General features: G+C 34.2%; 2 protein-coding genes across 4 annotated transcripts; both read left to right on the forward strand.

Annotated features, from left to right (window-relative positions):
* Positions 1-1,632: 1,632 nt before the first annotated feature.
* On the forward strand, positions 1,633-9,323 carry LOC111024841 (Chaperone DnaJ-domain superfamily protein). 2 transcript variants are annotated; one of them, XM_088124581.1, is made up of 6 exons: positions 1,633-1,919; positions 3,581-3,673; positions 6,084-6,213; positions 8,165-8,456; positions 8,595-8,649; positions 8,849-9,323. In XM_088124581.1, exons 1-6 carry the CDS (start codon positions 1,794-1,796, stop codon positions 8,912-8,914), a joined length of 762 nt encoding a protein of 253 aa, XP_087980707.1. In that variant the 5' UTR covers positions 1,633-1,793; the 3' UTR covers positions 8,915-9,323. The 2 variants fall into 2 exon arrangements, with proteins under 2 accessions (XP_087980707.1, XP_022158327.1); XM_022302635.2 differs by having other exon boundaries at positions 1,637-1,919; positions 8,845-9,323.
* Positions 9,324-10,811: 1,488 nt separating this feature from the next.
* Positions 10,812-17,108, forward strand: NUDX23 (nudix hydrolase homolog 23). 2 transcript variants are annotated; one of them, XM_022302659.2, is made up of 8 exons: positions 10,816-11,427; positions 11,985-12,116; positions 12,797-12,873; positions 13,094-13,229; positions 13,311-13,451; positions 14,243-14,301; positions 15,401-15,465; positions 16,839-17,108. In XM_022302659.2, exons 1-7 carry the CDS (start codon positions 11,089-11,091, stop codon positions 15,459-15,461), a joined length of 945 nt encoding a protein of 314 aa, XP_022158351.1. In that variant the 5' UTR covers positions 10,816-11,088; the 3' UTR covers positions 15,462-15,465; positions 16,839-17,108. The 2 variants fall into 2 exon arrangements, with proteins under 2 accessions (XP_087980582.1, XP_022158351.1); XM_088124456.1 differs by lacking the exon at positions 13,311-13,451 and having other exon boundaries at positions 10,812-11,427.
* Positions 17,109-20,216: the final 3,108 nt, after the last annotated feature.

The following is a 20,216-nucleotide window of genomic DNA, read 5'->3' on the forward strand; positions in this document are numbered from 1 at the left end:
AACAAAAGTAGAAAGTAATGGATCAAAATAGACGTTCTAAAAATAACAAGAATAGTATTTAAACTTAATTTTTACTTGTAATTTTAGGTTGGATATTACTGTTTGTTTGTGAAAAAATCTTATTTTGATGATTAGTCTGCTGAAATTCAAAGTATGAGAATCCCCGTATGTATTTTTCTAAAATTCAAATCTCCCTACTCAGGAACTCAAGTTTAATTTAAATGGTTGTCAATCTGAATACAGCTAATTGTTTAAGACATATTTTTACCAAAATGTCACGAGTTCAAATCTTTAAGTTCAAATATCAACTCACCTAATGTTGAACTTTAAAAGATCCATATATTTCTTATTCCCAAGGTAAACCTTATAAGAAAAATAAAAAGGTTAAATTACAAATTTAGTCGCTAAATTTTTAGAGTTGTATGAATTAATCCTAAACTTAAAAAAAATGTCAAATAGGTGAATTTTTAATTTTGTGTCAAACAAGTCTTTGTTGTTAATAACCTGTCAAACTCGTGCTTATGTGGCTCACTGTGTGTACTATTTTAAAATTCCATGACTATGATGTGTAGAATGAAACTTACCAAATGAGATAAATATAAAAAGCAAAGATAAAATAATAATAATAATAAATAGTTAATTTACAAATTTAGTCATGAACTTACATTATTATATCTAATAACTTTTAAAATTATATCTAAGAGATTCATAAACTTCAATTTTATGTCTTGTGATCCCTGCATAGGATTATTGGTGATAGTACGTCATTTCCTTCCCTTTACTTCACTGGTTTGTTTTGATTTATTTTGGTTACCTTACTTTCTCAAAATTTTGCTCTAGAACTCACTTCCTATTTCCTTCCCTCCTTACTGGCCTCAAGTTTTCAAAAATGTGCCCTAGATCCACTCCCAATTTCCTTTACCCATTTCCCTACCCAAAATTTTGAAAATTTACCCTAAATTTACCTTAATGGCAAGATTTATTTGACACGTCATAGTCATGTAATATTTAAACAGTATCACCAATGTGCCATATAGGTATTAAACAAATTTGACAAAGTTAACGACTGACAGTAGGACTATAGGGGTGTTCAAAAACCCGACGAACCCTTACAGTTTGGATTGGGTTAGATGAAAGCATTGGATTGTGTTGAGTTGTGATTTTTCCAACCCGATCGGGTTGGATCAAGTCTCGGGTTCAACCTTTAAAAAAGCGGGTCAACCCAACCCAACTCAACCCGAATTTATGCATATATGTGTATTTTTATTAGTTATATATATAATAATATCTTTGTTTAACCATCCATTTAGTGTTAATCCTAGTCCCTATTATCTTCTTCCATTTTGTATCTTAATTTCAATAATGCATGAAGTTTTAATCCTAACTCTTCGTCGCCGTCGTAATAATTAAAAAAAAAAAAACACAAACTGACAATTCAAATTCGACACAAACTGACAATTCAAATTCGACGGTTTTTATATATCATCAATCCGAAAATTTTCAACTTGTGAATACCCTTAATATACACTTAAATAACCTATTTAAAATTTTTTAAAGTTCACAACGAATAGATTTATAATTTAACTAAAGTAAAATGTTTGGGTGAGGTCAAGTCTACGGCTACTAACTATGAGCCCGAAACTACCCCCGACTGATGGCCGCCTTCATTCACTGCCTGGACTTGGAGGAGCAGAAGAAAATTTCACGATTGCTTCCGTTTATCACCGGGCTCCATCACTGTTCTTCTTGCTCACTGGAGCCTCCATTTGGGATTTTAATTGTTTGGTTTCCAGATGATGAACGGTGGCGGCATCAAAACGGCGCTCCTCAACTCCAAAACCGATTGTTTTGGGTTCAGAACCGCTTTCTTTCACTCTACGCCTGTCCTTGACCGCAAAAGACGCAATCATTGGGACTCTGTGAGTTTCTTTTCTGATGCATGCTTGAATTCTTAATCTTGCATGGTCTGTGGTGCTTGATATATATGTACAACTGTAGTGCGGATGGGACCAGACCTTTTTACTGGGATTTTGTTTCGAAAACATATGTTACATTGTTCAAATTAGTATGTTTTCTGGCCTCTTTTTCCCATCTCCTTGAAACTGCAGATTTTTCATATTGGGTTTGAAAATTCTGTTTTGTATTTGGATTCTCGAGACGGAGAATTTGGTGAATCTAGGTCGAAATGGTTATAGTTTTGGTTGGCAAAAGTTTGTTTAATAGAATGGTTTCTTAGACCAACACAACTTAAAAACAGTAGACTACAAAAAATCAATACCAATATAAAGCTTCCAATTCCCTATAGCATTCAATCACCAGCTGCGAATTCTAGCTAATGAACACCTTAGAACAAGTTGAATGTAAGGACCTATAGTTATTAATCAAGAAACAAATAAGTTGCCACTGGCAGCAAGTGGGTGATGCGGGCACCAGCATACTTGATTCCCTTTTAGTAATTGTTAATACCTTTAATGTTCCGTCAAATCATACGGAGGATTACTATCACATAAATATGTAAAATCGCATTTGTTGATTTTAAAAGGACAACTATGACCTACTTGAACAGGATTATAAGTTGTACAACTGTGTTCTTGAGTTCTAAGGAGACAAGAATTAAAATTTGGTGGAGGAACCACTGCCGTATCGTTCTTGGTAAGGCTTGTCCTGCTGGGATGGTCGCATGGCAGCCTGACAGACTCTTAAATAGAAAAAGAAGGGACAACTCAACTTCCTCATCCTTGTTGAATTTGCTGAATAATGTTAGCTGCAGCTTTGCTTGCAGGATATTCTGTGTGACGTAGTAGGATTTAGTTAATTATATACTGTTGTTGAAGATTGTTGTTTTTCCTATTGGCTCGTAATTGAGTTTAGTTTGTAGACATCCTTTATAAATAGAGGAGGATAGTGTCTTGCATTTTGGAACTTTTAAACTTCTGAATATTTTAATATGGATTTTTTTTCTTATTTTGAAATCTTTCGGAATTTCCGATACTAGTTGAATATGATTAGTGCAGATCACAGCAGGTTTTTAGAGTGTCTTGTGTACTTATAAATAGATTCTACTGTTTCAATGAACAAAAGAAAAAAAAAGGACTTGTGTATACCCTATTGCCGTTTAAAGGTAACAACTCTGTGTCTGTCTCATTTTTATACGGAAGAGAACCTATGATGGAATAAGGATGTTCTTTTGAATGGCATAATTGTCCAATTTATCCCTCAATTTTCCAAGAAGATTGATTTCCCCAACATCCTTTAGGATTGGATCATTATTGGTCCATTGACTATTGTTAGGATTTAAGATTTAAAATGTTATCTGCATGGTTAGAGTAGTAGCAAGGTAGTAACCTAACAGTTGTAACAAAACCTATAAATTCTGGTTCATGATGCAATGTCAACCTTTCAATAAATAGGACACTGCTCTGTTAATTTCTACAACAGTAGTTTAACGTTTTCATATTCTTTTCAGCTTATCGGTGTTACTTGTTAATATAACCTGGCCACTAACTAGTTACAACGAAAATCCTTGCATTGAACCTCTTGATTCTATATGTTGAACTAATATTTTTACACTTTTCTGCAGAGATGCAACCATTATACAAAGAGTTATAGAAGGATTAATGCAAAACAAACATTGCTGCGCAATGTCAGTGCCTATGCTGACTTCCTCTTTCAGGTTGCATTAGTTGCCCTGTTAACTTCATTGCTCAAGTCTTTTCCATTATCATGCTTTCTCTTTCATGAACAATCATATTATTGTATATGGTCCTTGTCCCTTGGACAATGTCGGATATAAATAGTGAATGTAAAGGGCGTTAAGCCTGCGAGCTGCCATAAGCATTGTATGGTTCTTTGAATATAATTTATGCCCAGGAAGATCTTCTTTATATATCTTTCCTCTTTCCTCTTTTTACATTTCTGATTTTGAAGATGTTCCATAATCCTTAATGGATGAGGATTTTAGGTTGCATAAGGAGAAGAGTCTTGGGAATGGGTCTTTTAGAGGTTCCTTGTCCAACCGTTGATCATGATAAAACTCATGGAAGAGCCATTACCAATGGAACTTATAGCTCTTGTCCGAATGATGCTTAGTTGTCCAATAATGTTCCTCCATAAACCCTTGGATGATGGCATGGGAGGGTTGCTTTGCTGGCCATGTATCTGTAGAAGTAAAGCCATATTTTGCAACAATTACTCTTCTCCAAAGAGCATCCTTTTTCATGATGTATCTCCAAATCCATTTCCCAAGTAGAGAGCGGTTATTTTGTTTCAGGTTACTGGTGTTTAATCCTAAGATAGGAATTGGAACCTTTCTCCAATTAACCAAATGTGAGCCCTTCTCCATCTTTTCGTGTTTCCATTGAGAGATTCTATGAAGCATTTTAATGGCTTTGATAACTGAATTGGGTCCTTTCATTTCTTCCCAATCAAAGTTGGTTTTCATTTCTTCCCAATCAAAGTTGGTTTTCTCAATTAAAAAAAGAAAAGAAAAAAGAATTGGGCACGTCAAAAAGCGTCATGCAGGAAGGTTTAAAAGTGCTGCTTGTGTAATAGTTAACTGTCCACCTTTGGAAGTTCCTCCATTTATGTAGCTTGTTATCTGAAAAAGGTAGATTCGTGCTTTCCACCAGGTGAGGCCCCATTGTTTAGGCCAAAATCCCACCTTGCATCCAAAGGAATTGACATATGGTTTGAGAGAAGATTCGACCACGTTCAACCTAATTAGCTTTGGTCTACAAAACTTGATGCCTTCTCAAAGATCTTGATGACATTAAATAGGTTAAGGACACCTACTTTGTCATAGGTTGAGAATAGAATTGCATCATCTACAAATTGAGGGTGATAAATAGATAGAGATGAATTTCACAAAATAAATCCCCTTGTGTTTCCACATTAAGAGCTTTGTAAGAGAAGTCTATTGAAACAATCTAGGACATCGATTAAGAGAATCGGTGAGAGTAGATTATCTTGTTTGTACTAGAGATACAATATCCGAATCCATTTTTTCTATAGCTGGTCAAAGCCGTCGGCATGAAATACTGCATCCAGTAAAGTACTAGCGATGCAATGTCCTAATCCATTTCTTCTATAGCTGGCCAGCCTTTGGCATGAAGGACTGCATCCAGAAAATCCCGATCAATTTTGTCAATAGCCTCTTCTAAGTCAAGTTTGATAAACAAGTCCTCATTCTTTTCCATTTATCAATAAATTCATTGGCAATAACAGAAGTATCTGTCTGCATTCTGCAATTTACCAAGGCTGTTTGAAATTTGGAGATGAAATCCTTGTCTGTTGTTATATAAAGAAAAGTTTGGAGATAGTGGATGGAAGTACCAATTTGAGTCTTTCTGATCTTGTAAGCACAATGGGTAAGACAGATGGGCTTGTCATCATGAACTGTTTTTGCATCGATCTTCTTTGGAATGAAACATATGCATGAGACTTGCACTAATAGTATCATTCCAAAAAGAATCCTGGACATCTCCATCTGTCATTTTTTAGGATGTTCCAAGATTTTCTTTAGGAATTCAATTGTAAAGTCATTCCCGGGTGCCTTGTTGGGCCCCAAAGAATTTTCAGCCAGGAGAATCTCTCTTCACCAAAATCAGCTTTCGATACTTTGCTCATAGGAGATAGGGTCCCATTGAAGATTACCTGGAAGAGTAAAGGGCTTGCTTCCTTAGTGTAGAGTTATTCATAAAATCCTATGAATTCATGTTCTATCTCTGAACTGGTGAGGTGGCTGTTCCTTTTCCGGATAGGATCTCAAAGACGAAGATTTTCCACTTTTTTTATACTAGAATACGGTAGACGAAACTAGAGTTTTCATCACTTCTTTAAGCCATTTCAAAATCAGCTTGGTTAATTTGACAAGTCTTCTCAGCCACGGTTCCAGTTTTTGAACGGCCATTTGCGTGGCTTAATGTTGTTGGACATTTGTGTTAACCAACGTCTGCCTCTTAACGATCTTGGAGGTCCTGATCATGAACTTCAGAACATTGTATTGACCAGAATTATATTAACTATGCTTTTAATTTCAAAAGGACTTTTGCGTCATCCTTATAGCGTTTCTTTTGGAGTTTCAGAGTTGGCACGATGAGAGTGAAGCGAATGATCCTTCCTCGAGCAGAGGCACCTCTTGGTTTAAAAGGCAGTACTCATTGAGGGGCTCTAAAAGAGACAGGACCAACCAGAGACCACGGTGTTGGAGCAGAAGTAAGTAACATCTTTATTGCATATCTTCAATAACTTGAACGTATATTAGAACTCTGTTTTTTAATGGACAATTCAAACTGTGTACACTTTTACCATCTAGAAGCTGAAGCCAGAGTTAGAAACCATAATTGTTCGCAAGAAAAAGGACTATTGAGGCATGAATTGCAACTCTCGGTTTCATTTTACAAATTTTTAGAAAATTATTCCCTTTAAAGTTCTAGGCCATGTATTTTTCTGGATAAGATTCTAAGCCACGTCTTTTAGACTGTGTTTGCCATGACTATAAAGTTTAAAGTGATTTTTTTTTTCCCATTTTTTCCCTCTAAATCTAGAGTGTTCGTTTTCCAATAAAAATCACTTTTTAAAATGATCAAATTAGTTTGAAATCATTGTCGAAGAAACATTTAAAAATTGATTCTCCAAAAAGTGATTCTAAAGTGTGAATGATTGCCGATCGGGACTTTATGGTAAGTTGACATGTAGAATCACTTTTAGATCCAATGCAAGCAACTTTCAAACTTGTGATTAAAATCCCTTTTTAAAGTTGCGCAAGTATTTTAAATTACAATTAACTAAGTAGGGGTGATCACGGTTCGGTCTGGTTCGATTTTAGGGCTGAACCGAAACCGAAACCGAAACTGAATATTCAAAAAAGAAAAAGTTCAAACTGCACCGAACTGCATGTCTCATACGAACCGAGCCGAATATGCGGTTCGGTTCGGTTTCTGCGGTTTTTGCACTGGTTGGGCGTGCTTCTTGTGGGCCTTGCAACAAAAATTGAGATTGTATCGGCGGCAGAGATGGAGGAGGTGATTGGCAACGCTGGTACAACGGAGGTGGAGGATCGAAGGTGGTGGCTGGCAATGGCGGAGTCGAATGTAGTGGTGACGACAACGGTGACAAGGATGAGAGAGAAGTGTGAAGGAAATAATCAAAAGTTTTTTAAGAAAAAAAAGAAGAGATGAATAATGGAGAAGGAGAAGTTGAGTCTAAGAAAGAAAGAGAAGTGTGAAGAAAGTAATCAAAAGTTTAAGAAGGAAATGAAGAATGAAGAAGGAGAAGTTGAATCTGAGAAAGAAGGAAGAAGAAAAAAACGAAGGGAGAGTTAGGAAGAAACCCTAACTTAATAAAAGAAAGAATTCACAAAAAAAAAGAAGGAAAGAAAGTAGCTAACTTAACTAAAATAATAAGATTAAAAAAGTTAAAAAATTAAGAAAGGTGTGGTTTTACTTTTGAATGATTGAAAAGGAATTAATTGATTTGTGATATGATTACCCACTGCCACCACAATAAATATATCAGAAAATAGGGAGGCGTGCACGGCTGGCATGTCAAGGGAGGCTACAGCTGTAGGCATGCTTCTTCTTTTTATTAAATATATATATATTCGGTTCGGTTTTTTAGCGGTTTTCAACCTCTAAAACCGAAACCGAATCGAATTTGCGGTTTGACCATTTCATTTAACCGAACTGATCTATAAAACCGCAAAACTGAAAATTCGGTTTGGTTTCGGTGCAGTTTTTAAATTTTTTCGGTTTTGTCGGTTTGGTTGTGCACCCCTAACACTGAGGAAGGTGGTGCCAGTATTTCTATTTTAGATCTACTTTACCATTATATATATCATGCTACATGCGCTCCTAAGTTTCCTTTATTCCATAATTGTGTTAGATGGAGATCCAAGCTTGTTTGGAATATCATTTTCAAAATAGTTTCTCTTTTAAGAATTATGATCAAATGACCCTGAAACGGTTAATGTCATTTTGGATATTGAAAATGGAAATCACTATTCACAAATCCTTGATTTGGAAAATTAAATTAGCTCTCATTTATTCTAAAAAAGACAAGTTGTCCTCGAGGCATGTTAAAGAGAGAGAAAAGAAGAAGAAACTTTTGGAAAACAATTATCCAAACATTGTTTCACAAATTTTTTTTTCTTCAAATTCTTCACCAGATTTTGAGTTTACCGAAGATGATCCCGATGTTGAGACCGTCTTCCGATCTGCATTTGGTGGGAATCGGTTTTACTATTGGTCTTTCATTAATGAAGAGAATCCTCAATGGAGGAGCTCAACAAATTACTCAAATAACTATGGGAGATCCTGGAGCTGGCGAAATCGGGTCGATGAAGACTATGATGACTCTTCTAATGAATACGAGGATTCAGAGGCAAATTTGGTGACGCATAGGCTTGCTCTCGGACTAACAGCGTCTGGTCCACTCAAACTTGAAGATGTTAAAAAAGCGTGAGATTTCTTTTGGGTTTTGGTCACTTTGCTTCACAGTGATGTAGCATATTTAATCTTCCTTGTCTTGTCATTGAATAAGAGTTGCTATAGGCTTTCTTTTGATTTTTTTTTTCCTTTTTTCTTTTTTCATTTCAGGTATCGAACGTGTGCACTGAAATGGCACCCAGATCGTCATCAAGGATCCTCCAAGGTAGTTCCCCCCTCCCCTTTGGCATGTCTGATATTGGAAAAGAGATTTGAAATAACATTGGTTTGAGCAATAAATATTTGACTCCTATTTGCATCGGGTTATAACCATTGGTGCAACGGTTGCTAGAGACTGGTTATGTTAAACTTAAACTCATCAATATGCATAAGCCCGACTAATCAATGCACTCGATTGTAGGCAGTGGCGGAGGAGAAGTTCAAACTTTGCAGTGTGGCATATCAATCCTTGTGCGACAAGTTGGCAGTAAATTAGTAAATTAAGGAAGGCATCTTCTTCTTAACCCTCATCTCCATCCAACATATCGCAGTTCATTTAGGACGTTGCCATACAAGTATGAACCTTCTTTCTTCCCATCTTGATCTCAACAATTTTCTTGATATCATGTTTGAGTTGTCATATCTGAAGTTTTGGTTTTTCTACTCTATTCATTATTGTCAAGTGCCTCGGGTTCCGACTGTTTTAATTGACAAGAGAACTATCTATTGTGTCGTTTTAGATGTGAGAGCATCCATAATTATAGTCTTGCTAGTATTCATCTGTAAGAATTGTAAAAGTTGCAGTTGTCTGTAATTGTATCGAACTTGTTAGTTTCTAACATGTATGAGACTCTGAAATAAGAATATTATGGAAAGTACACCTCTAGACATTAGATATCACACCTTTGCTTCTCTAATGGTGTGTAATTCTTCAGTTGAAGTTGAAAAAGGAAGGATCTTGCCAGTAAACAGAATAAAGTGAAATATGTTAGAAATTCCTTTTTGTTTTGAAAATTTCGAAATATATCGAAATCCAAAAGGCCTTGAGAAAGAGCAGATGTATAGATGTAGTCATAATGAATCGTTTAATTTTTTATTCAGTGAAATCTAGTAGATTTTGTATATCAATCTGTTGTAAATAAATGGTCTTATCTGAGATCTATTGTGGTCTCGAAACTATATTGAATGAATTTCTTTACTATAGAATGAAATATGGAAAGTTATTAGTTTTAGTACGTAGACCAAATGTGCGTGCAAAAGTTCTTAGATTCAAGCTTGTGATATTAATAATCTTGAATGTTATTAGTACGATGTTCTAAGATTTGTACGACGAGGGCATTTTGTAATGACTTTTTTGTCCTCTATATCTTCTATATATATTTGTCTTTCATCAAAAATTTTCTCTCATTTTTATTTTATTTTAAAAATAAATCAATGCATTTTTCTTTGATAAATGACTATAACAATTATATATTACATTTAGATATTGAACAAACTTTAGTCTAACTATATACTATCTAAACTTATTTTTAATTGAAATTAGTGTGCAATGTTTTATTTATTTTAAATTTTCAATTGTAACTCAATGTAAACTAAATTGATATAAAATATAATATTAAATTAATGAAAACAAATTTATTGTATAAAATTATATTTCTTAAACAATATTCGAGCACAGAATTACAGTGACATTTATTTTCAAATTTTCAAGTAAAAATCTTGCAAAAACAAAAATAACTATCTAAATATTTTTAAACATCTTTATAAATGCAAATTGAAGCATGGTTCAACGAGTTAAGACATTTATTTCCAACTAAAAAATATTCCTCATGTTGTACTAAGTAAATGTTGCCGAGAGATATGTTTATCAATAAATGATTTCCTACAGTATTAAAAATTAAAATTAGTTCCTAGTGATTTTTTGTTCTAATTTTTATCCTTATAACATTTCCTACTGATTTCTTTACATCTAAAAGTTACATATTTGAATTTTAGAAAAATAGAATTCTTCTCGCAATAGTGAAATCATGTATTAAAAAATGATTTTATTAAAAGAATAAACATAATTTCAACCAAATATTCGTTGGATGTAAAGACAATGCAAAGTACAAAATTGGTCTAAAATTGTCCATAAATAATTGTATATTCTATCTCTCAAAAAAAAAAAAAAAACAATTGTATATTCTATATAAACTGTCAACGCTATTTATAAAATGACCATACTTTTAAATTTGTTTTACATATTATTTTACATGTTTTTAAAAAACTAACTGCCTGTGCCTGCAATTCACACAAAACCCCCCGCAAACTAACCGTCATTCATTTACAGAAAAATATTTTTTATTGATTTATTTTTAATATTTTTTGCCTAAAAATCCATAATCAAATCAAATGTACAATGGATAAGAAAGTTATTGATGAGACGAATCCGATGGTATTGTACGAACGTTCCCCCAACTTTTCAGAACTCGAATTCGGCCGATTTAACGCAGGATTTGTGTTAATCCTTGATGCTGCTGGTGCTGCTGATACACCCCAATTAGAAAATGGAAGAAGAAAACTGAAATGATTTTCAAGCTCTTCATCGAATGCCCTCTTTTTGCTGGCCCGACTCCGAGTTACGACTAGAAATTCCATATCAATTTGAAGAAATTGAAGATAGATAATGCTAAAAGCTGTTCAGCTTTTCGGTTGCTCATCTGGGTTTGCTTCGAATCTTCTGAAACCCAATAGTATTGTTGGATTCAGTTTTAATTTCGTCTCCTCCAAACCGTTGTCAACACCATCTTCATTATCTTGTTCTTCTTCAAAATTATCATGTGCTAGCATCGCCTCACAGTTCTTGGCTTCTCGAACTGGTTCTTTTAAAGCATTTTGTGGGTCTGCATTTTCTGAGGCAAATCCGGAAGGCACTTCCTCTTCTCCCTTGTCTATGTCAGAATCACCACCGCCATCATCTTCGACTGTAGTCCAGTCAGCTGTGGGTCATTCTCTTAACTTACTGGTTTATTTTCCCCCCTTGATTGATGAGAATCAATTTTACTTATGGTGCCTTTTTTGGGTTTATGGGTTGATTGGTATGATTATGTGTTATCTGGGAAAAAAGTGGAATATCCTTGTTAGATATTAGTCCCTCTCATGATGTTAGAAACATACAGCCACAGGATGGGTTGCTATTAAAGAACAAGATAATAATAATATTAAAGAAAGCCAAAGGAAGGGATTGCTTCTTTTGTGTATTGTAAATGAGATGGAAATGCTTTTGGTTGTCTTCATACAGTTATTTGTATGAAGACTTGGATTTATCTTAAATTACAACTTCTTTTCTTCTTAACATATAACGAGTTTTGGTTGCGTTAGCCATAAATCAATGCTATAGCCCCCGTATTCTGCGACCCTCCATTTGATTGTTTTTCAAGGTAGATGGTGAAGTCAAGGACACACACAGATTTATGTTTGATCAATTAGGAAAGTGTATCTCTGAAATTCCAACCGTTGGTGATTTGTGTGCATTTCTTGTCTATTTGTTTTCAACTTTTACATACATTGCTTCTTTTGCAGGAAAAAATTCGTAATATACGTTTCTGTCAGTGGTGCGGAGGCCAAACAAAGCATGGAATACCTGATGGAGAGGAGAAATTGAGAGCCATTTGCACAGTTTGTGGGAAGATAACCTATCAGAATCCAAAAATGGTAATACTCCTGTATTTGCATTAGATCTTTGATGAGTATGTGCAATTGCCATCTAAATATTAGATTTTCTGTTGCTTACAAGTTTTACTATAAATTGAACGAATTTGTGTAGTTTTCTGGGCCAACTTTAACTTTTGTTACTGATGCTTTTTTTTTTTTTTTAATAGTTGATATGATTATTGAAACATGTATATAATAATGAGATGAGCAAGTATCTTTTTGATTTGGTGAGAAAATAAGGATCACTGGGAAACAGGAAATATACTTTGCTCTACTATTGTAATCTAGCAGAAGCTTACTGTAAGCAAAATATGAATGTATAATTCCTGTAGGAGATTGGACTTGGTATGGCTTTTTTGGCATCACTTTCTTGTAGTTTCTATTTTTCAGAAGTCTTCTCGAAACCATATATACTATATAGTCATTTGGAAATAAACTTTGCCCTAGTATTTTAATACTCTGCTTTCTGCTCTTAGTTAATGTTTATTTTTCCTTGTGGATTTGCATTACAGCCATAAATTACACTGGCGAGGTCACATATGCAATCTATATCTATTACAAACCCATGTCAGACATGAAAAGTGCATTATGGACTCTGCTATCATTTCTTTGTCAATAATCTATTCTCCTATATTGGTAACGGCTATACTTTAACCTATTTTTTCGGTTGATACTCGTAGGTCGTGGGTTGTTTGATTCATCACGACAACAAGATATTACTTTGCAAGAGGAAGATCGAGCCATCTTATGGCCTTTGGTATGTATGTTTAATGACACGTTTAAAGATAAGAAAGGGAAAACCATCTGATTGCAAAGATTATTCAAGTCTGTGACGGAAACCAAAAGTTAAATTCTAGTGTTCCAGAAAGCACAAAATTGCATGACGCTAAAGTGAATAACTTTTTGACAATTACTTAAGTAATCCTTCCTTCTTTGATAACTTTTATTGTTGAATTTAAGAACTAGTTGTTGAATAGGACTCTTCCAGCTGGTTACTTGGAAATTGGCGAGTCGGCTGCTGATGGTGCAATTAGGGAAACCTTGGAAGAAGCAAATGCAGAAGTGGAAGTTATATCCCCTTTTGCTCAGTTAGATATCCCTCTAATTGGCCAAGTAAGAAAGAAACATCTTTTTCTTTATTTTTATGTCCAGTATACTTAATATATAACGTAATCCACATTCTGTTTTTGGTAGACATATATAATCTTCATGGGAAGGTTGAAGAAACCCCATTTCTGTCCTGGTCCAGAGTCCCTAGAATGCCGCCTTTTTTCTCTTGACGATCTACCTTTTGATTCTCTTGCATTTTCATCCATGTTGGTTACCTTAAGATTGGTACGTGCCTTTTGAACTTTAGTACATTTGAGTTTTGTACATTAGGGGCCCATATGGTGAAGTTCATGTTTCAATTTTATTAAAAAAAAAAAAAGCCTAAAATGCTTTTTAGTTCTTGTTTTCTATATATTTTTTTATTTTATTTTATTGATATTTGATATACAATTTATGAGCGAAAGATGTTAAGAATATCAATTTTATTGATGTTTTGAAAAATTAGAAACAAAAAACAAAGTAGGATCAAATGTAGCTAATTTCTATTATTTTTTGAAAATGAAACTGTGGAAAGTTACAAACAAATGTCCTGAACTAAGAGAAAGTATTAAGTAAAACATAAAGCATCAGCCCCAAAGAACCTTGCGTCGAGCCTTACAAAACCCTCCTCAATATGTGTTAGTTACAAACTAGTATAATTACTCAAACTCCAATGCAAGCCCAACAAAATGCATGGAATATTTCTTATTTATGCACCTCACATGGATCTTTTGCCTTCCCATTGAAAATTTTGCACTCCATAGTATTGCTTTGATTGCATTAACTTATGGCTTCTGTGCTTTCCTCTTAAAAGGAGGGCCACAAAGCATTTGAGCCGCATTTCCATCCATAGAAAAATGTAAGCCCCAAGATGGTCCGAAAAAATTTTGCAGCGCGGCCAAAACCTTCAATAGACAATTGAAATAGTAAAGGCGCCTTCTCCACAATTGGAAACAGAAAACACGAGTGATACCAAGTGGGCCTTAATTTTTCTACAAATTTTTTTATCTGAAAGTATCTTGTTCTTGTGACTGCAGTATGTTGAGGATGTCAAGGCAGGGAAAATCACGTTCCATTATGGCACCATCAATAAAAGGTACTTTAAAATTCAGATGATCGATTAAATGCACGTTTCAGATTTTTCCGATTCACATTGAAGGTTGTTTTGTGAAATAAGAAGTCCAACTCTATTAATTTTTTTATATATTCTATACTAATTCAATACTCGTTTAAGTTTGATCCGTAGTTTGAGTATAATCAAGCCATGAAAAAAAGAACGGGTGATTTTTTAATTCACTAACCATGTTTACTTGATTACTCAGAATTTTATCAAATTTACCTTTTTCTTCATACTGATAGAAATTTAAAATTTCCCTGATCCATCAGTCGTCCTTTCCTGTTGGCACATGTTCTCCTCCCATGCTTAAACTTCTTGCCCTTCATGGTACTTGCATTTCTGTCATTATCTCCTTATTGTGTCACACTGCAAATGGTGAATCTTCCAGTTTGTCAGAGAGAAAAAAAGAAGAAAAATGAAAAAAGAGCGACGGTGAATGCTGTGGAGATGTCGTATTTGACTTCTAAAAAAATTGGCAGTCTCTTTGTTGCCTTTGTGCAGCATTATGAGCGTCAGATTTTATGTCTTATCTAATATCTGAAAGGATCTTTATATAATGTCTTTGGTGCAATTCACGTAATGGTACACTAGTTTGACTGATTAAGTTGTAAAAGCTGATGTACAGCGGAGGGTCCCATCAAACTGAGTAGAATGTTCATTTTCTTTGATTTTTAACCAACATGGGTTGGCCTGGCCATTGAGGCCTATGAAAAAAGTAAAAGGCTCAATGGAAAAAGTAAAAGGCTTAGAGGCGGTGGTTTCAAACCATTATCGACTTTTACCTAGGATTTAATATCTTACCAGTTTTTTGGCAACCAAATGTAGTAGGGTTAGACTTGTGAGATTAGTTAAGGTGCGCACAAGCTCTTATGGATATTTATAGATATTTAAAAAAAGATAAAAAACATGCTTCCCAGTTTTGAGAACCTTCTTTACAATATATTCTGGCTAAGGCTTTGTGGACTCGATGCAGTTCAATTCATTTCAATTCAATGGATGTTTTCTCAATTCCAGTGTCTCGTTTTACATAAATGCACATTCTCGAACTCTGATTTCTTCTGCTGATGGTTTTTGTCAGGCCTGGCACAGGTGCTTCGGATATTCATGCCTATACTCTTGATTATCATCTAAGATTGTGACAAGGTACTTCCTCTCTCGCAGTTATACTAATATAGTATAGAAAAGAAAATACAGGAGAAATTTGCTCCTCCCTCTTTTGCTTTAGGTGTCTATCTGATTTGTTGGTTCATAATTGATCATTTGAAGGAGGTTCTTCGTTCTTTTTGGAGTCTTTATAGACCCATAGAGACCACAAGCACTTTTGCTATGCTTAGAAGCACTTCTCTCTCAAAATAGGTGTTCCTTAAATCCTTCCACTTTGATTAGGCTTTGCTAAGAGTTGGATAGCTGATCAAATTAAGCTCCTCTGTCATAATGAAGAGTAGGTCACCCTTGAAAACTTCTATCTAAAATTTGAAAGGCGGAACGTTAAGGCCGAATAGAAGGTAAGGAACATTCCTTTGCTAAGAGAATTTGCAAGGCTTGTTGAGGTTTCGAAGAAATGACTAAGAAAACCTTGAAAAAACTTGATCTATTAAACGCATTGATTAAGGCCGAAGAGAATTCAGCCGCTCCCTATCGGTATAGATGAAGGTTTTGGAGACTACCCGAACTTTGGCAAGGCAATGTCTCTTTGGTTACTTCTGTGAATGCTTGATACCTAGTGTGCAGAAATATCAGAATCCTTAGGTTCTTTTGAAGGTAGCCACTGCTACAATGATTTCAGTCCCTTCCCCGTAACTTTTGACTTTTAGAAGTTAAAGTTGTTTCAGCAAGAAATGTCCCCTGAGCAAAGATAACAGGAGCCTCTGGTGATGATTTGACAGGATAACTATCTAGCTTTCATGTTATTACTGAAATATTAAGAGCTATTACTGAAATATTAAGTATATTATTCGGGTAGCAGGAGGACATATTATTTATAAACTAAGGACAATATCAGAAAAGTGGTTATCAATACAACTTCACGAGCACTTCGAGAGGTCTGGACTATCCCCGAAACTAGTCCCGAAATCTACTTGTTTGTCACCTCTCTTAAAAGTCTTATTTGAATTCTTTGCTAAATTTGAAAGACAAAAATAAGGTTTTAAAAACCAAATTTTTTTCAAATTTGGGTTTAGATTTTGAAAACGTTTTCAAATAGTGAGAGCAAAACAAAGAAATATATATACGTGGAATTAGTGCTCATAAAGCTTAATTTTAAAAAATAGAAAACCAATAACACAATGGGAATCAAACATACCTTAGAAACTCCAATTTTTCAACTTCTGTTCTGTTGTTTCCCTTTCTATGCATTTGGTAGACTGGGGTCCCCTCCCCTCTAATTCTTTCAAAAATGCAGTTTCTGAATTCTGACGGTCCACCCTGCCCCGCCCGACCCGACCTGACTGAAAAAGCTAAATCTCTTTAATCTTTCAACTCCTTATACTTTCTCACTGTTTCTTTCTATGATGCAGTTAAGAAGCTGAAGAGTAGGACTTGGACTTTCAAGTTGAGACAAGAAATCTTCCATTCTTGAAGATCATAGCAATTCAACCTTGACTTTTGTAATGTGATAAGGAGCAACATTGATATGTATGTTTTTCAAACAAAAAAAAGAAAGAAAAAAGAAAAACATTAATATATACTTCTTTTTGAGGATCATTATTTGGGAGTGCATTTTCGAAAGCTATTAAAGATATACATCAATGGCTAAATGTATAATTATGTTCTTAATGTTTGTGTCATTTACAAGCTTCATTTTAGTTGAAACTTTTAGGAAGACCTTAGAGAGTAAGCTAATTTTTAATTTAGCTTTTAATATTAATAATCTATTTTATTATGAAAAAGGAAAGCGTTGTATATGATCTTCCTACAACTGTACCTCCACCTCCAAAAACTTGTATCTAATTTTTGTAATTTAGTTTCTTATTTACTGAGAGAGTTATTTTTTTTAAGCAATAACAATATAATTTAGAGAAATAGCATATAAAAGGTCTCTTAGAAAATGTACATATATCGTAATTACTAAGCCATGTTCATGTTGATAACCTAATTATTACTTTATTGAGAAAGAGTTTGAAATATTTGTTTTTGTAAAATATACAACTTAGTTGATTGAGAGACTTGGAAAATAATTACATTATTAATAAGAATGAGGAGAAAAGTTTCATAATTAACAAATACTTGTATTTTTAATAATCCTAAATATTTTTTTAGTTCAACTATATCTGGTGCGAAAATTTAAAATTCGAACTTTAAAAAAAAATATATATATGACTTAATTAGTTTAACTATGCTCAAGTTCGACATGTCGAAGCAAGCATATTTTAGCGGTAATTGACATATATCTCTAACTTATACTTGTGGTAATTGACATATATATCCAACCAAAAGGTTATGAGTTCGATCCTCCACTCCTACACGTATGTTCAAGTTGACATTAATAACTCTAAGACGAAAAGAGAGATTTGAAAGGATTTTATAATATCACGAATTATTTTTATAAAACTAACCACTCAAGTTTATCTATATAGATTTGTAACGCCAATAGTAGCATCTTAATATTAATAATGCAATTTATTATGAAAGATAAATAGTTGAAAATAAATTCTCAATTTATTATGACAGAGAAAAGAGTTGAAAAAATTATGGAAGAGAAAGTTGAATACTTTAGCAAAATTAATGCTATCCTTTAATATTAATATTAACGACACCAAAAATAAAGGATAGGTTGAGTATTATATAGTCCATCCAAACATAGTTGAATATATAAGATATTTAGGTATTGTTTACTTGCAAGAAATTAAAATGAGAATGAATCCGAATCAAATTTAATCTGAATGAGAATGTTATTCCTTTAGGTTATTTATTAGAAATTTTCTAAAACTAAATGGAATTGAAATAGTAATCAAATATATTTTTTCTTATTTTTAGCTAATTACAAATACATTATTATGCTATTTTCGTAATTAAAATAATAATAAATTTTAATTTATTTTATTGATAGTAGATATTTTTTATTAAAACACTTTATTTAATATTAAAAAATAAAAAATAATTAAAATAAAATTACATCAACCAAAATAAAATAATTTGTTATTAAAACCACCCCTTTAATATATTTTCACCAATTAAATGTTAATTTTGAATTTGAATTAACTTAAATGTTTTTTTATAAAATATCTATCAAGATCTCTCCGTCATAGATTTGCCATTATTTTAAACTCTCCTTTGTGCCACTATCATTTTACTGTCTCTCATTTTTATATCCTCCTTCTTAGTCTCTCATTCTTAGAAACTATTTCTTCACTTTGCAACAATGAATGGTGTACTAATCACAATTCTATATGATGATATTTGGGACAAAAAAATTGTTTAGAACGATTTCAAAATCTTTCATATGTCAGTTTGTAACGACTATACATTGTCCAATCTCATCGAATGCATTACCACGAATATTCATCTAACTAACGGGAAGAAAGTTGCATGCTTATCGTTGGTCAGAAATGATGTAAACAGGTCTCTTATTATTAGGTTATCTGAAGATAGAGATGTGACATGAGTGTTAACGGTTATGTTGAATGAGTTGGGGAACGATTGCTGCATTGTTGGTGATACTGCTTCAATAAATGCCAACATTGGCCGCAGAAATGAGAGTGCAACACAAGTGCAAACAATTGTGGATACCCATATTGATACTATAAATGAGAGTGGGACAACATTGTAGATGGCTATAGATACCGACATTTACCATAGAAATGAAAGTACAACACAAGTGCAGTCTAGTGTGGATACTCATATTAGTATCATAAATGGAGGTGAGACACTAGTGCATACAATTGCAGATACTTAGATTGACCCCATAAATGGATGTGAGACATTAGTGTAGACCACACCTCACCATAAACTCAAGAAACTCGAAGTAATAGATCTGATTCACATTCATGGTTGCACACTGCTCTTTGTACATGAATGATGTAAACAAGTCTGCTATTATTAGGCTATCTAAATATAAGAATGCGATATGGGTTCTAATGTTCCTAACGAATGAGTTGGAGAGTGATTGATGCATCATTGAGGATACTACCTCGGTAGATATGGACATTAACCCCAGAAATGGGGGTGTGACACCCGTGCAAACCAGTGTAAGTACGACATTAACCCCATAAATGGAAGTGTGACACTACTGCAGATCAAATATAGATACCGACGACACCAGTGTAGACCACTGTACATACTAATATGACCCAAAAAATAGAAGTGTGACACAAGTAGTATAGACAAATGTTGATATTGTCAATAATCCCATAAATGAAAGTGCGACACTAGTGCAGACCACGACTCACCATCAACGCAAGGAATTCAAAGTAATGGATCCAATTCACACTCATTCTTTTCCATCCAACTTTATACTAAAAAAGATTGTGCTTTCTAAAGTAAAAAAAAAAAAAAGATAAAAAATTGAAGAAGACAGTTTACTTCATACTCATTGACTCCATAAATCGTTGATGGGGCACGGACGGCCGATGTGGCAAGGTTGGGGGTGGCTAGCGTGAGGAATGGTTGCTGGGGTAGCTGGGCGGCGAATGACGAAATGGTTTCTGGGTGTGGCGGGCAAGGATGGGGGCGACGGGCGGCAAATAGGGATGGCAACGGGCGGGGCCGGGGGCCATCCCCATCTCCGCTCAGTTGGGGATTTTTTCCCCATCCCTGCCCCCGTCCCCGAATTTTTGGAGGCGGGGACAGGGCGGGGATTCCCCGAGTCCTTAATAGATATATTTATTATTTATTATTTTTATATATTTTTATTTTCATGGGAGTTAAAATTAAGGAAGAAATGGCTAAATGGGAAT

Source organism: Momordica charantia (genome assembly GCF_013281855.1).
Source record: "Momordica charantia cultivar OHB3-1 chromosome 5 unlocalized genomic scaffold, Mcharantia_2.0 BLBB01000005.1, whole genome shotgun sequence".
NCBI lineage: Eukaryota > Viridiplantae > Streptophyta > Magnoliopsida > Cucurbitales > Cucurbitaceae > Momordica > Momordica charantia.